The following is a 15905-nucleotide window of genomic DNA, read 5'->3' on the forward strand; positions in this document are numbered from 1 at the left end:
CTGTAACAAGGTCAAAAACAACAAAACACAGCTATATTCATATAAAAGATGTATAAATTTTATTTCACATGATGATTGTGTGAATGATCCAGCATCCAACTAATCATGCAATAACAGATGTAATAAGTACCAACCTTGGATTGCTCCTGTACCATGTGAATAGCCTGACTCTCAAAGTGATCTAGATTAGTGGTAGCTTATCTCAGCAAACAACCAGCAATACTTCCCCATTTATTTTGAGTTGATTGCATACAAATGTGCATTAAATTTCATAAATCCAAAAAGTGTAACAACACTGCACCTATTTTGAGAAAGGCCAAGATCACTGATGACAGTTGCAACAGTCAAAAGAATTAAAATTATGCATGACAAATTTTGTCTGCCAAGGGATCAAAACTTTTCAATGGAAAATTGTGGAAAAAAGAGCGAAACTCTTCACATACTACATCCATTTTATAAATGCGAGTTATCACATAAATATATAATGCTGTCCATTAAAACTTGCAAAAATTGCATGTAATCAAAGTAAAAAAATATGAATGAAAAAGGGTTAACAACTTAAGACTGAGGAAGTAAACCAGTTTTCCCATAGAAACAAAAAAATACCAACAAACATAAAAGTACATTGTACAAGAAATATACATGAAACAACATTTAGATTCTGCTTTGACTGAAACCACAACCATTCCTTGTCCTACTGCACTTCCAACTCATCATTTCCACAACAAGGTGTGGACACAGAAGAAACACAACCACGCCCTCCTTCTGTCACAGAGAAACTAAGAAAGCTGAAACTCAGAGACTGACAGGAAACAGGCTGGAACCTTGGGCTAACCTTCCTACAAACATAGAATTACAGTTCCTGTTGCCATGATAAGTGAACTACCCCAGTTTCAAGCGAAACTACCATTCTAGTGCTCATGGTTTTGAGTGATAAGAGAACACATGGTAACATGACCAAAACACATCATTAGAGCATACAGTTGTCAAATTAGTGGCAACACTGAAATGTAAAACAAAACCATAAAACCCCAAAAACAAAAACAAACATCTACCGTACTTTGAAACATTATCATAATTATAATTCTCCAGTGCTTTGCAATCACATGCTAATGTTTTTTTCATGACATCATCCACACAGTCAAATGGTGACTGAATTTCATACACTGACTGTAAGACAACATTAGTGTTATTTTTTACTAGTGGTATGACTCTTTTTGTGTGGACTGCGCATTGCTGGAAACTCATCATTCCTTCTTCAAAACTTTTCACTGAGAGTATAAAGACATGAAATTACTCTGTTCTTTTTATTATACATACAAAATGTACACACATTTAACATGAGTTGGACGGATTTCATCAACAGTGTCAACAAGAATGTTAACATTCTTACACAAATTAATTAAATACAGTAAACAAGTTTGCAAATTTATAGTGAAAAAAAAAACACACACAAAATATGGGCTAAATACAAAATAAATGTAATCTGCTAAGTATATAAAGCCCTTGTATCCCAATGACAACTGAAACTACTGCATGGAAACATTAGTACATGACAGCTGCATGGACAGTGGAACCCCCTGAGAGCACTGCCTCGGAGATATAGCACTGCCTCAGGGATAACAGCACTACCTTCAGGATGAAGGGAAACCAAGTTCTATGGATAGTCAACTTCTTTATTTCAATAAGTGCAATGTTTCGGTGTAGGTACTAACACCCTTATGACCATTATCACTTGCTTGATAATGGCATTAGTACCTTTGCCAAAATGCCGCACTTGTTGCAATAAAGAAGGTGACTATCTATAGAACTTGGTTTTCCTTCATCTTTACAACTTCCAAAATGCCCCTCAAGGAACTTGCGTTGAGGATTATACTTCATACATCAAATACTGTTTATATTTATTTAGTTACCACTGAAATGAGGGGTTCAATGTTTTCACTCCTCAGAAAACGATATGTTATTCTTATTTTGATGTGTAATGTAAAAGTTATTAAAAAGGTTTTGATTTTGATGTTTATGAGCAAAGCAGTCATATTGCTTTAGAACTTAATTCAATCATGAAAAAACACCAATGTTCCATTTGTTTACAGAAGAAATTTACATTTCTATATATAACTTTATGTTATTGCATGCTTGCTAGATAGACAGATTGTCATCAATGATAACACAAAGACTTGTGGTCTAGTAGTCTGTACTGTCTCCTGGGTCCTCCATGCTTGACTTCTTCCTCGAGGACTTCTTCTTCTTTTTCATTTTTTTCTCCTTAATGGGCTGCTTCTGTTCTGAGCTGGTTGTGACCACTGGTGAACTGGTTGAGACTGGTTGTAACAAGGACTGACTGGTTGTGTTTGTGCTGTCCTCAGATTCAGTGCCAACTGAGTCTAAAGAAAGACAGAATAATATACCTTAAAGATGGTTAAGATATACACTTTCACATTCCATGTTACATTCTGTGGACTGCAACACACCAGTAACACATGTGTCATGCTGTTGCCCCTTACTACTCTGGCACTCACCAGTAACATGTGTTACCCCTTACTAGTCTGGCACTTACCAGTAACATGTGTCATGCTGTTACCCCTTACTAGCCTGGCACTCACCAGTAACACGTGTCATGCTGTTACCATTATGTATTAGCCTAGAACAAGTGTGACATGTTATTACTGCCAACTAGAGATCGTAAGGCACTCACCAGTAATTTGTGTTGAGCTCAATGTCCTCTTCAGATGACCCTTCTGGTTGACAAGCTCCTGAGCCTGTGAAGCTTTATCAGGGTCATTGGAAATAGTGATACCACTGGTCTTGGTTGGACTTGTATCCTGTCTGTCTTCATCGGAATCTATTTTAACCAATTTTAGTACTGTACTTAAATTGCCACAATTTTAATTATTAGAAAATACCTTAATAATGAGGTAAACATAGTCTGTCAAGGTATTCATATACACACATTACCAAGTCTTGTTGGGAAAAGTAAATAGAATATTTAACAGAATCATTAATTTTATCCTTCATATAGATGTGTAAGTTAATTCTTGTCAATAACATTAATCTGTTTACAAAATGTTCCTGCCTCAGCAAAGTATTTCATTTGACAATTGTTCTACACAGAAAGACTAAGTCCCTACTCATGATTTTTAAAGAGATTTTAAGCAATCGTGCTATTTCTAGTAATGCTGGCATACTTCCAAATACCAGTTAAACAAATACCTAAATCATCATGCATGACGTTAACAGATGTTAGGAACTAAGCCAAACCTTGTTTACTGGTGTGAGGCTGAATTAAGCCATCTGTGGTTGTCTCCCCTGGACTGTAGTCCTCCAGATTCACCACCATGTCAGTCTGACCTCCAGAGTCACCTTCAAACCCTTTATTGTCCTCTCCTCTCAAGGTCACATGGCTGTGGCACGACAGACTTGAACTTGGCCTGACACAAAGTTCCATTAGACAATTATAACTACTTAATTCAATAATTCATTTAATCACACTGTTGACAATGAATACAAGGCTCCATGTACATCATAAATCAATACTTGAGACTGTATCTTGTAAATAATGAAGGATGTGGGGAAGGATGTCATTAGCATCACACAATAATTTCAATGCATGCAGCCATGCAAGATACTAACTACAGACACTAGCAGATATATTAGACATTCACACTGCCTGACCTTGTAGGTGGCGGGGACAACAGCTGGATCTCAGGCGCTCCCTTCAGAATAGAGGACACACTCTTCTCGTCCTAAAACAACAAAAATTGGAACCAAAATAAATTTTACGAATAGTAGCAACATTGTTCCATTTGATCATCAAGTACTAATTAATAATTTTATCACCATTATTCACAATGCAGAGTGTACGTGGAAACCAGTTATCATCATCTCATACCATAGGAATTCAGCTAGTTTATATACTACTCAGGAAGACTGGGGAGAAGAATGAAGACTTGGACACAATGTGCATTGTGGTCTCTGAAAACCTATGTTTGGGTGTAACTTCCATATGCTATGACAGGGCATGATGACAAGTGTGAGATGCAGGGATGATATTCTGCATTTGTACCAGAAACTGTATACTGCTGCCACTGCACCAGACATCATCCTCATGAACAGCACAACCTTATCTTGCCAATATCACCTGCAGTTTCTACAGAACAGAAGACCAGAGTGGCCTGCCCAACAAACACGTTTTAATCTCTTCTTTGCAATAGCCATTGTCTATTTCTTGGAACTGTGTTTTACACAAAGTGGCATCTGTGGTGAGCCCATTGAAGTCTTATAGGTAGTATTACCTCATCAATATCCATCAGTTGAAGGGGGAAGGACAGAGACTCAGACAGGTACATCTGCTCCTGGTCAGGCCCCTGTGTGGGGGCAGGCATCAGGTCCTCATAGTACTCTATCTTGTCTGGGGATACAGTAATACGAACATCACAGCAAACTGAAGTCATTCTGTTCTTTACATGAAACCAAGTTGTCAATTAAAAAGTGAACAAGAAACTTCTGGTGGTAGTTGTGACAAAGTATTTGCTAGTCAAGTACATTTTACTATAATGCAAGTTTGCATTAAGATCTCTGAAGTATGACAAGTGACATGTTTCAGCCCAACTGACCTTCTACTCCGGGGGTGGTCTCTGACTCAGGCCAGATTCTTGTCATCTCTGGTCCAGTTATCTGCTTCTTGGCAATACCCCTTGATCGTCCATTCAGGAAAAAGCCTGTTCAGAAATAGATAATCAACTGATGAAGATGAAGTCCAACTCTGTGCATGGTGTATTCATGTAATGCCACGTATCAATAAACGTCTGCATCATTCTGCAATTATTTGTCTTTTTAATCAAGTATATGCGCTTAAATGAATGCGTGTCTCTCTAATACTGAGAATTTGCATGCCTTCATGCCGATAGGCCGATTACAAAGTTTATCCACGAAGTCCACATTTGCAGGTGTCCTCTGACCTCTATATAAAGGAGAGTACTGCAGTAAAAGATCTTTCTAAGCAAGACTGGACTGTCACTAATTCATTGTCAAAATGAGGTAAATATATTAAGGCTTCACACTGGTTTAAACAAGCTTCCAATTCTCTGTATTTATTGCAAATGAAATCAAACACTCACATGATATTGCAGGCAGTTAAAATGAAGATTACTAGTATTCTACATTTTGAACATCATTTGGATGCAGGTAAATGTGTGTCACTATGCAAAGGCCAAGATATTGGGCAAATCAGCAAAAGTTAGACATTATAAAGCCATGACAATCACATCGAGGCACAGCCATGGGTGTCTTAAAGAACAACATAAAGCTTGCTAATACTTTGTGAACCAGTCGCCCCTAGGTTGAGGGAACCTACCCAAGACAGTCATCTTCAACAACATCCTACGTCTGAGGGGAGAGACAAGGATCAAGTCATAGTCTCTCTGAGCAAGTCGACGTGTGAACATTGGCATCAGCTTCATCAACTCTGCTGCAGTCTCACGGATGGAGTCCTTCACGCCATCTACAGGACAAATATAATACATACAAAACAACTGATAAGGTGATAAACTGGTATTTAGTACCACACTACAGTGAGTTAAAATCATTCATTCATTCATTCATTCATTCATTCATTCATATTTCAGAACACACTGATACTAACAGTAAAAAGAACAAGACTATGACAGATGTACATTTAGAACAACCACATAAACATAAAATATCACAACACAAAACAAAGCAATATACAGTCGCTATAGATTGCCAACAAACAAAGGTCGATTTCGCTTCATGCAAGGACCCTAGCTGCATTTACACCATCCTAGTACCACAGGTACAAAACCCACAGATCTATTAACATCAGTAACTGTGATTTTGTTAGGATGGGATGTCACTGATTTCATTTTCCGCAAATGGCCAATTTTCTACACAAACTAGTATCACTGACTCTATCATTCAGACTCATACTTTGGGGCAACAATGTTAATGCTCTAAAAAAATCTAAAAATCAAATTGCTCAAAATAGCAATGACAACTTAATATTGTTGCTCCTTGATAACACAACATCAGACCACAGTGTGCTGCTGTTGAACCAAGAACATGTTTCAACAAGTGGCAGACAGTGCATAGTGGACCTGTAATATGGGTTAGAATATAGACCTTCAGTAACCCATGCTTTTTGTAAGAGGCAACTAACGGGATCGGTTTGTCATGCTTGCTGACTTGGTTGACACATGTCTTCAGTCTCTAACTACGCAGATTGATGCTCATGCTGTTGATCACAGAATTGTCTGATCCAGACTTGATTATGTACAGACCGCTGTTTACAGACCACCACCATACATATAGTTGGAATATTGCTGAGTGCACTCACTCACTCAGTACATAGTGGACTTCACCCATGAATACGACATAAAAAAGGTAGACCTGCCACAAATTGGTTCACCTCAACATACCAGGGGATGTTAATAAGTTTTGAGCCTTGAGCATTTTTCATACCCAGGTATCACAGCCTATGGTACAACATTGAACCTTGGAGTGTAGCTGATGTGATATATAAGTTTTGGTATCCTACTCTCAGAAGTTACTGAACAGCTCACATTGACAGAAAGAGACCCCCCTCACGGCAGTGAAAATGAATAAAATTGAGTATAGAGCAGTAATTAAGTTTTTAGTTCTTGAAGGAAACTCAGCGAAGAACATTGAAGAAAGGCTTTCAGCAGTTTATGGGAAGTCTTCCCCTTCATCTGCTACCATCAAACGATGGGTCAATGAATTTAAGCATGGTAGAGAGAGTCTTGAAGATGACCCCCGTCCAGGTCACCCAACAACACGCACTAGTCAGGAAAACATTGACAGAGTGCCTAGACTTGTGCTGGAAAATCGTCGAATCACACTCCACGAGTTAGAGGAGACCACAGGCATTTCACACGGATCAATCGAGACAATTCTTCATGAACATCTTGTCATGTCTAAGGTGTGCGCAAGATGGGTGCCAAGAATGCTTACAGATGAAATGAAGCAAACAAGGGTCACCATAAGCAACTCCATGCTAACCAGATACAACAAGAATCCAGAAGATTTTCACTTTAGGCTAGTAACCCGTGATGAAACCTGGATCCATCACTATGATCCTGAGAGAAAACAAGAATCCATGGAATGGAAACATGTCACTTCTCCCAGGACCAAAAAGTTCAAAGCCTCCAGATCAGTGCAGAAGGTAATGGCGACAGTCTTCTGGGATAGCAAAGGCAAAGCCGGGGCAAGATCAGACGTGGTATTCTTCTACATCAAGACAATGCTCCAGTACACACCTCTCGCGTTGCAGCCGTTGCTGTCCAGGAATGCGGGTACGAAATCTTGCCGCATCCCCCCTACTCTCCAGACCTGGCACCAAGTGATTACCATCTGTTCCCAAATCTCAAGAAATATTTGCATGGTCGTTGATTTCAGGATGATAATGAGCCTATTGCTGCTACTAAGGCTTGGTTTGAGGAACAAAATGGCGCCTTGTAAAGAGATGGCATCAGCGCCTGGCAGAGAAAATGGAACAAGTGTCTTGACTAACAAGGGGACTATGTTGAAAAAAAAAAATGTGGTTCATACCAATATTTTGTGTTTTTCTATGCAAGGCTCAAAACTTATTGACATCCCCTCGTATCTGTATAAACCTCACCTCCAAAGAGAGACTTTGGTTCCAGCTTCTCATGCAGCTGAATCATCTCATCGAGGAGATCCCACAGAGTGTCATGGAGACCGTCTCCTAGTTTCTCTGCCTCGCGGAAGTAGGCGTTGATGACCTGGATGTGCTGGGATAACTCATGGACAGGGGCGAACATGGGGTTGGAGCTACGACACTTCTCTACAGCAATACAGTTTGTCACAAATATTTTGTAATGAAACCGTTTTCAAAATATCATTTTAGAGAAAATACCATGATCATGTTTATGTTTCTAGCTAAAACCAGTTTGCATGCTGACAGTCTTAGAACTGTGAGTAGAATGACCCACACTCACAATTTGAGTATATGTTTCTGTTATGGGATTTGTTCCAAAAATGTATAGATCATTTGTGAAGAGACCCATTAAGCTAAAAATCATTGATGACACAGTTGGAACTCCAATACGTAACATACATCTTGTCATTATGTCACAGACGCATGCAGTTTCCAAACAGAATGACAATGACAATCAGTACTGGATAATTAAAACAACAACTGTATTGTAAACCATTGTTTACAGGCATTGTATCATCAATCACTGTTGTAATCAGTCTTATCCATCAATCATTTATCAATTAGAAGAGAAATGACGTGAAATTTGGTGCATAAAACACTTATACACACTTAATACCTATTTGGCTAAATATTATACTCTAACAATATGCATCAACTCACCAAGTATAGATCTAGCTTTGAGCACAGACACCATGTACTTCTTGGTTTCAACGCTGACTTTATCTGCTCCTTGGTTGGCCATGTCTGGCCACAGTGGTGAGTGTCCCTTCTGCCTATGCCAGTAGAAGTTATACACCAGCAGGTGCATCAGGAATGCCAGCATACTCAGTAACAAGGTGCCATTTATCCCTACCAGGATCCAAGTGGAGTATGGTTCCACAAGCCATGGAGACAGAACCTCTGATGGGGGCACACTTGCCAAGCAGCTTCCCATGATGCAGTTCCCCAAGAGGCACAGATAACCAAATATGAAGAACACGTTGAAGCTGGTTATTCGAAATGGCCTGATGATAGTGACAGCGAGCAGTAAAACAAACATTGTTCCAGTTGTGGCTAAAGCCTGAGCAAATATGTTCTGGACTGCACTAGCATATATGCTCAGCAAGACAAACTTAAAGAAGTGCAGGAATGGTCTGAAGTAAGCTGACCTCAGTCTAAAGGATGAAAATATATGAAATCCCTTCACAATCCAGAGGACATCCAGGCCTGACATGTACTCCATTTCCTTCAGTTGGAGGTAGGTCTCATGGTGTTGAGGTGTCCCGGCAAGGATTTCCTGACGGGTTCTATAGATCATCCAAGCAGGAACCAGGAAGTAGAACCCAATGATAACAAATATTGACAGTGCTACATATGCCCAGTGTATACCAGAAAAACATGTAAGGTCATTCAAAGGGTCGACTTTGGCAAATATGTTTGTGCACTGAAATAACTTGGCAATGGTGACACCAAGCGGAATAGCTATGACCTGCACAATGATAATTCCAGCTCTCTCCATCCTCGCAACATGGACCAGTAGGTATGGTCGCTTCCTGTATCGAAGGATTGCATAGGTACCTACAAATCCTCCTATCAAACACAGTAAGAAAAGGCCCCATGCCAAAACAACGTAGTTGTAGTTGAATGGCACAAAGGAGCTTGGTGTGAAGTAGTGTTGAACTCCATGAAACGCTCCACTTGAAACCTTCACCAGCTCCCAGATATCCACATTGAAAATGAACAGAAAGTATGTGTAGTTAATCCATGTCTTGGGCCACACCCATCGAAGTGACATCACCTGGACTAGCGCCAAGATCTGTAACATCTCAAGAATGACAATGAACACATCAAACCAGATGAGGGATGTATTTCGTTTCCTCTTCATCATGAAGATTGGTCCATCCTCTGTATCTAAGGGTGAAGGGCATGGTTGTGTCCGCAGGTAGTACTTCCCGGTTTTCACTCGCCCTTGTGTCAGCAGCGGCTTGGAGGCCTTCTCTCGACGCAGATTAGTTGTTTCACGGCGCATCATGTTTGTGGACAGCTCTTACTGCTCTTCAAAATATCTTAAATCTGGAACTGACATTTAAAAAATTAAACCTCAGTTAAAATTTAAAAGCTAAATTTAATGTTTACAAAGAGAAAACCAGGGCTCGATGTCCGAAGGCATTTATTGATTTTTACAACTTTGGTTGTTATGCTTTACAAAATGCTATCAATTCATCTATTTAATTTTGCCAATGATTAAGAATATCTTGGTGTAATGTAAATTCTCAGACATCTATTTTCGTGCACCTATCATATCGGAGTTCACATGGTTGCTACACATAAATGTGTGATGTCAGATTTCGTGTTTGTAATGAAGAGGGCATCTCCATTTTCCTGTTGTCATGATCTGAGAATCACAAGCATCAAAGCAGAGATTTTTTCCAAAGATTTCTAGCAAAGATATATTTTTTATGTTTCTGCAATGATGCGAAAAGCAGTCTGAACCAAAACTTCATCCTTAAAATAGTTTTCTTTCATGACAGCACCAATCTACTGGTGTAACAGCCCAAACTTTCGAAGACAAACTCCCCCTGTCCCCCCCACCCCCCATCCCACCCCTAGACTTAACCTTCCTCGGTGAAACATTGGCCTGGGATGAACTTTCCCCACCCTTGAATCAACTTCAAAGGCTATTTCTTTTCTACACTTGTTTTTTTTTTCATATCTAAAAGGGGAGATTCAGGACTAGCTAGGCTATTTCTTCCAAATTTGTATAAGAACAAGGGTGGGAAAGAAGTGGCCAAAGTAGGCCAGCATCTCTCCCTTTTTGATATAAGAACAATGGTTGGGAAGAAGTGGCTTAGCTAGGCCAGAATCTTTCCTAGGAAACAAAACAAAATATCAAAACAACAGGGGGTAAATTTTGGCCTAGCTGGGGAAACTTTAGCCTTGGCAAACCTTTCACTTTAGCCTAGGCAAAACTTTCCACGGGGAAAGAATATCTTAGGACAAATCTTGCCTAGGTACATTTTGGCCTAGGTCAGATTCTCCCTGGAGTAAGTTTAGACCGTTGGACCCCTGAAGATGGGGTGCTGTCCAGGAAAAATAACTATTTAAGCCCATTTCAGACACAACAACTTTACAACAAATTTACATAAAAAGTTACTAGAACCAATTATAATTACTTTGTATGATCAAATGAAATATTTGTAATTAATGGATTACAAAATATGCTTGTGTTTATTCAGTAAAAGACTTCAAAATGATGCAGAATACTTTTAAAATTTTCATTCAAGATTACTGGAACTTTTACCAGTTTAGATGCATCTCTGTTTCATGAAAGCAGACAAAAGTAGACAAATTCCGAACATCTAGTGACAAGAACCTTCTGAGACATTAACTTCAATATTACATCGGTATCAGCTGTTGGCATAAACTATTCACTATATATACTGGCATTTCCCTTTCCTGCCATACTTACTTATATCAGCTGAAAAAAACAGTGCAAACAGTTCTTATCGTATGAATGCTTGATGTTTTAAAATGATGAGACTCCCCCTCTAATATCTGCATCTATCAACTGCTTGATCCATCATTTGCATTACCACTCTTGAACTCTATGAAAAACATGGCCGTCTACCACTGACATAATGAAGTATCTCTCATTCTTGCAGCATAATGCGGAAGTAAAGTTATGAAGTGTAACTAAGAGAAATCCTGTTGGAAAGGCCAGAAGAAAGTTATGATTTGTCAAAGTTGGTGAAAACTCACCAGTATTTGTTAGATTGTAATATCAGGATCATTCACAGACTCGCGCATCGGCGATCTTGGCAGAAAGCATGTTTACCGCGAGAATAGGACACGGACATGTACTGTTTGTCCAGATAATGAATATTGATTATGATTTTCATGTGTCTTGTTAATTCCGGATGCCGTGCCGAAATGTGTTAGTTGCGAACAAATTGATTACGCGTAATACGATTTCCTGTTTCTGTGCGTTAGATTGCGATATTATTTACAACTGTCTGGAATGAATCGATACAGCTTCACACACATCTAGTTCTATTGTCGGTTGTATGGTTGTATGGTTGTATTGCTGTTGTCTCGATTATAGCATGAACTATTGTAAAACAGTATCCTATTTCTATTCCATCATTCAAGAAATCACGATGCCTGTGTGACAGTCAGAGTGACACAGTGAGCCCAAAACATAATTATGATCAGACGACGAAAACTTCACAGTTCATGATTTATACTTTGATCCATATATTCGATATCGATGTATGTTAAATATTTTAACAAGGGTTATGAACAATTGCCTAAGTCTAGACAGTCTAACTGTGGAGCAACTTACTCTTTCGAACTTGTTTACAAACACACACCTGCAAGACATTCCGCCATCTTGTTTAAGTACGTCACGCTCTTTACCATGACAACAAGAGAATCTCGCGAGATTAAAACGACCTTGACCTATATGGACGCAACCTTTGACCTAGAGACACATGCTGCCTGCGAAGAATACGTTGGGCTTTGCCGTGATTGCATTAAGAACGTTGCATCGATCGACAAGCAGTATGCCGCTGAAACTTGCAGCCAATGTTTCTCTTATGTTTAAGGAAACGCCATATTTAGCTGACAGGTATCAGGTTGCAAAAGATGCTGGCTTCAAGTATGTGGAGTGCACGTTCCCGTATGACGTTCCAGTAGATGAGATGGGGGCCGCCAGGAAAGGGGCGGGGCTTGAGCAAGTGCTTATCAATGGATACCCTGGTAGATGTATTTGTGGATGTCACAGCTAGAACAGTTTGTGTATTGCATTTGAATGGATGAAAATATGTATCAGTATTGATGGAATATATTTCAAATCAATAATACTTGGAATACTTACATTTTAAAAATGTACATTGGCAAACAAAATCATTGATATTATCATACTAAATATTGCAACACAGATAAATATGGGAAAATGAAAAGTTCTCCTAGACTAGTTGAAATAGATGACTTGAAATGAACATTCTCTGTAATTGTGAAAATATGAAATGAATTGTGAAAGACCTTTATCATAACCAGCCATTAATTCTGACTGAGAATTTTTTGTCCTCCAGGTGACTTAGCAAATGGTGACCTTGGCATTGCTGCTCTTCCAAGCAGAAAACAGGAATTCAGGGAAAAGTTGGAATTATCAATACAATATGCAAATGCTTTGGAGTGTAAAAGGTAGTTGACTCATCAGTTCTAGAAAACCTTTGATAGTATTGATAGAAGATTTATACAAAGTAATGGCTGATCATCACTTCTCCAGACTGTATTCATATGTGTGGAAATATCGGAAGGTTATCTTGAATTAGTTACTTTCCATTACTTTCTGCACAAAGGTTTTTGGTATGGAGTGAATCAAAAGGGTTGTACAAATATTGCATATCAGTTCACAGTCCATTTATGGTATATGTTGGTGTTAAAGGTCACATGCAACCAAAAAATCGAACATAATTAAAACACAATTATCACTTATTCATGACATACAATATACATTGCTGCTTGTAAAAAAAATAAATAAACAAAATTATAAGCGTACAATCTCGATTCAAAAGGGCAATATTTTGTTATGGGCTTACTTCCCTCGAAACGAAGCCTTCGGGAGACCGAACCCAGTCATAGTGGGTGAATGTGCACTCAAGTGTAACAACGGCTTCCGACTGGCTGGTTCATTTGCTGATACGCTGAGGGCTCATTTTGTGTACAGAAAGATGATCTGTTTGGTGGGCATTTTAGAACTATGGAGGGTCACAAGAAAGTAAGATTCTTTATGGATAACAACTTTGTTTATTGTACTTGATGCATCGTTTCAGTATGGATTCATATACCGTTGTCAAACAAAATCATATGCATTGGGAGAAGTTGTTATCCATAAAAAATGTATATAGAGATGTTGGGTTTTATAAATACGTGTTCTCTGAATTTGTGTTTGATCCAATCAGAAATCATCTCAGTAGAGATGGTGAACAACTGCGTGGCTGGAAACTATCATTGGTCCAAGTACAAAGCAGGACTTGAAACTGCCAAGAGTTTGCACCAGTTTCCGTCAGATCCAGTCATCCGAGAAAAATGGATGTAGTTCGTCTGCAACTCACAGACATAAAACATGTCATGTGTTTAAGTATCACACCTGTCTAATTACATAATGAGGTAGAGACCGGACTCAGGTGCACCAGTCATAAATCAATTTATTTTGTTTATGGCGTGTAGCCTGATATGTGGTGAATGATTGAAGCTGTGTTTTGCATATTGTCTTTAGCAGACAGACAGACAGACAGACATATGTGTCAGTACACCAGACATTGAGCTTTCTCTGTGACAGAGGCTGCTTACCACAATCAACAAGTTTTTTTATGTAACAAGTAGATTATTTACTTGTTTGTGTACACAACCAAGATTAGACTACTGCTCATGACCTCATACTCTGGACATGCATACTGTTTCAAGCTCCGCGAACCTATTCACTGCGCATGTGTTATGGGTGCAGCGCAGCACAGCTGTTGAAACCACTTTTTCCCCCCAGCGCTGGGGGAAATTTAGTGAATCGTTTGAACTCTGATTTCACAGGCTTTTTTTCATTGCATTTTTTTTTTCAATCTTATAGGTTGAATTGACATTTTTGATGATTTGTTTCGGTAAGTGCATACCGAAAGGTATCAGAATCTGCAAAGTTGTGTTTTACGTTGCATGTGACCTTTAACAATACAGAATTATATCTCTGCTGCATTCTTTAGGGTGCCATGAAAGAGGAAGCACCTGGGGTGTGCTAACTTGAATTTGGATGTGTTGGTGATTTTATAAAATATTTCACTGGAGATTCAAATGTTATGTTATGAAATATAGAAAAATACTAAGGTAACTGGATGGCTTGGTTTGTCTGTTTCAACAGGATCCACGTGATGGCTGGCAAGAGGGGTCAAGTAGATGATAAGGTCATGGAGGAGACCTACCTTGATAATCTCCAATACGCAGCAGACAGACTCCAGAAAGTAGGTATAGTGATTGAAACTGTAAAGTTGGACATTCATGATTGATATTGGTACTGCTGTGTAAACTGTTCGCTTACAGTTTATGCTGTTGTTAATATACAGATATCTAGCCACTGTGTCACTGTTTTGTGTCTTTAGGAGGGAATCCTAGCCGTGATTGAGCCAGTCAACAACCGAATCTCTGCACCGGACTACTTCCTGTATGATCCTCACAAAGGTAGTTTCACATAGCTCACTAGATAACACTTGTATACATCTGCAACTTCAGATACACCTGTATTTTCCTCTGCTGGTATTTTGCAAGAAAAGTCTCATATTCCATTTGTCTGGAAAAACAGGAAATGAAGTGACATGTTGTAAACCTGATATTTCACTCTCCAGGGCTGGAATATGTCAAGCGACTGAACCACCCCAACTTAAAACTTCAGTTTGTAAGTATCTGAGTGTATCCTGCATTAAAGTAACATGACCTGTTTAAGTCATAGCTTGTCAAACTCAACATATCCTACTCAGATGAAGTTAAGACCATGTGGTGATGAATGGCTTTGAGTTTACCTATCTTTGAATGTTGTTATGCTTCAGGAGAGTACATGTAACTAGACTGATGGATCATAAGACTGAGAATTATTAATTCTTAACAAAAGTGTTAGTGGACACAGATTATTGTGAAGCAACACCTTGTAACATTTATGTATAGTACGTCTTTTGTTCAGAATTCTCACTGCCAAACCAGTCCTGTTTTTGATCAGTTGTCCTCCTTGAGTGTTGCATGGAGTTTAGAGCCATGGAGTTTAGATGCATTTGTTAGACTTATGGATACAACTGGATATTAACATTTTTTTCACTGTGTGTGCAGGATGTGTTCCATGTACAGATCATGGATGGTAATCTCACCAAGAACTTGAAGGAAATGTTCCCCTACATAGGTGAGTAGGTCTTCGTAACAGACTGAGTTAGGCTGTACCTCACAGGGATGATTCTATAATGATTTAAATGTATAATTTCCCTATCCTCTAGTACCAGTGTCTGCAGGTCATAGGTTTGACTCCCAGATTCATGGCCTGTCTGCACCATACCTGTGTTCGCTCCCCTACAGCCCCAAGTTTCACAAGGGAGGTAAACATCGGAGACCAGCATCGTGTTTTGGTTTTCTCCAACATTCAAATGATGTTGTAATAAATTAAATACTGTTGAGGGAG

The 15905-nt window shown here is 39.0% G+C and overlaps 2 protein-coding genes across 3 annotated transcripts in view; one reads left to right on the forward strand and one right to left on the reverse strand.

The window, feature by feature from the left end:
- Nucleotides 1–36: 36 nt before the first annotated feature.
- LOC137291759 (uncharacterized) lies at nucleotides 37–12169 on the reverse strand. Of its 2 annotated transcripts, none has more exons than XM_067823269.1 (10): nucleotides 12036–12169; nucleotides 8375–9772; nucleotides 7655–7840; nucleotides 5354–5500; nucleotides 4614–4718; nucleotides 4293–4408; nucleotides 3673–3743; nucleotides 3259–3428; nucleotides 2696–2842; nucleotides 37–2384 (listed from the first exon to the last, which is right to left on the reverse strand). In XM_067823269.1, exons 2-10 carry the CDS (start codon nucleotides 9723–9725, stop codon nucleotides 2185–2187), a joined length of 2493 nt encoding a protein of 830 aa, XP_067679370.1. In that variant the 5' UTR covers nucleotides 9726–9772; nucleotides 12036–12169; the 3' UTR covers nucleotides 37–2184. The 2 variants fall into 2 exon arrangements, with proteins under 2 accessions (XP_067679370.1, XP_067679371.1); XM_067823270.1 differs by having other exon boundaries at nucleotides 8375–9766; nucleotides 12036–12089.
- The window catches only part of LOC137291760 (putative hydroxypyruvate isomerase), an 87163-nt gene continuing 83401 nt past the window's right edge, over nucleotides 12144–15905 (forward strand). The window contains exons 1-6 of the mRNA XM_067823271.1: nucleotides 12144–12451; nucleotides 12787–12898; nucleotides 14607–14706; nucleotides 14845–14923; nucleotides 15088–15137; nucleotides 15563–15632. Coding sequence (XP_067679372.1) covers nucleotides 12184–12451; nucleotides 12787–12898; nucleotides 14607–14706; nucleotides 14845–14923; nucleotides 15088–15137; nucleotides 15563–15632 — 679 coding nt within the window. The 5' untranslated portion in view covers nucleotides 12144–12183. The remainder of the gene's footprint in view (nucleotides 12452–12786; nucleotides 12899–14606; nucleotides 14707–14844; nucleotides 14924–15087; nucleotides 15138–15562; nucleotides 15633–15905) is intronic.

Source organism: Haliotis asinina, chromosome 7 (assembly GCF_037392515.1).
Source record: "Haliotis asinina isolate JCU_RB_2024 chromosome 7, JCU_Hal_asi_v2, whole genome shotgun sequence".
Lineage (NCBI taxonomy): Eukaryota > Metazoa > Mollusca > Gastropoda > Lepetellida > Haliotidae > Haliotis > Haliotis asinina.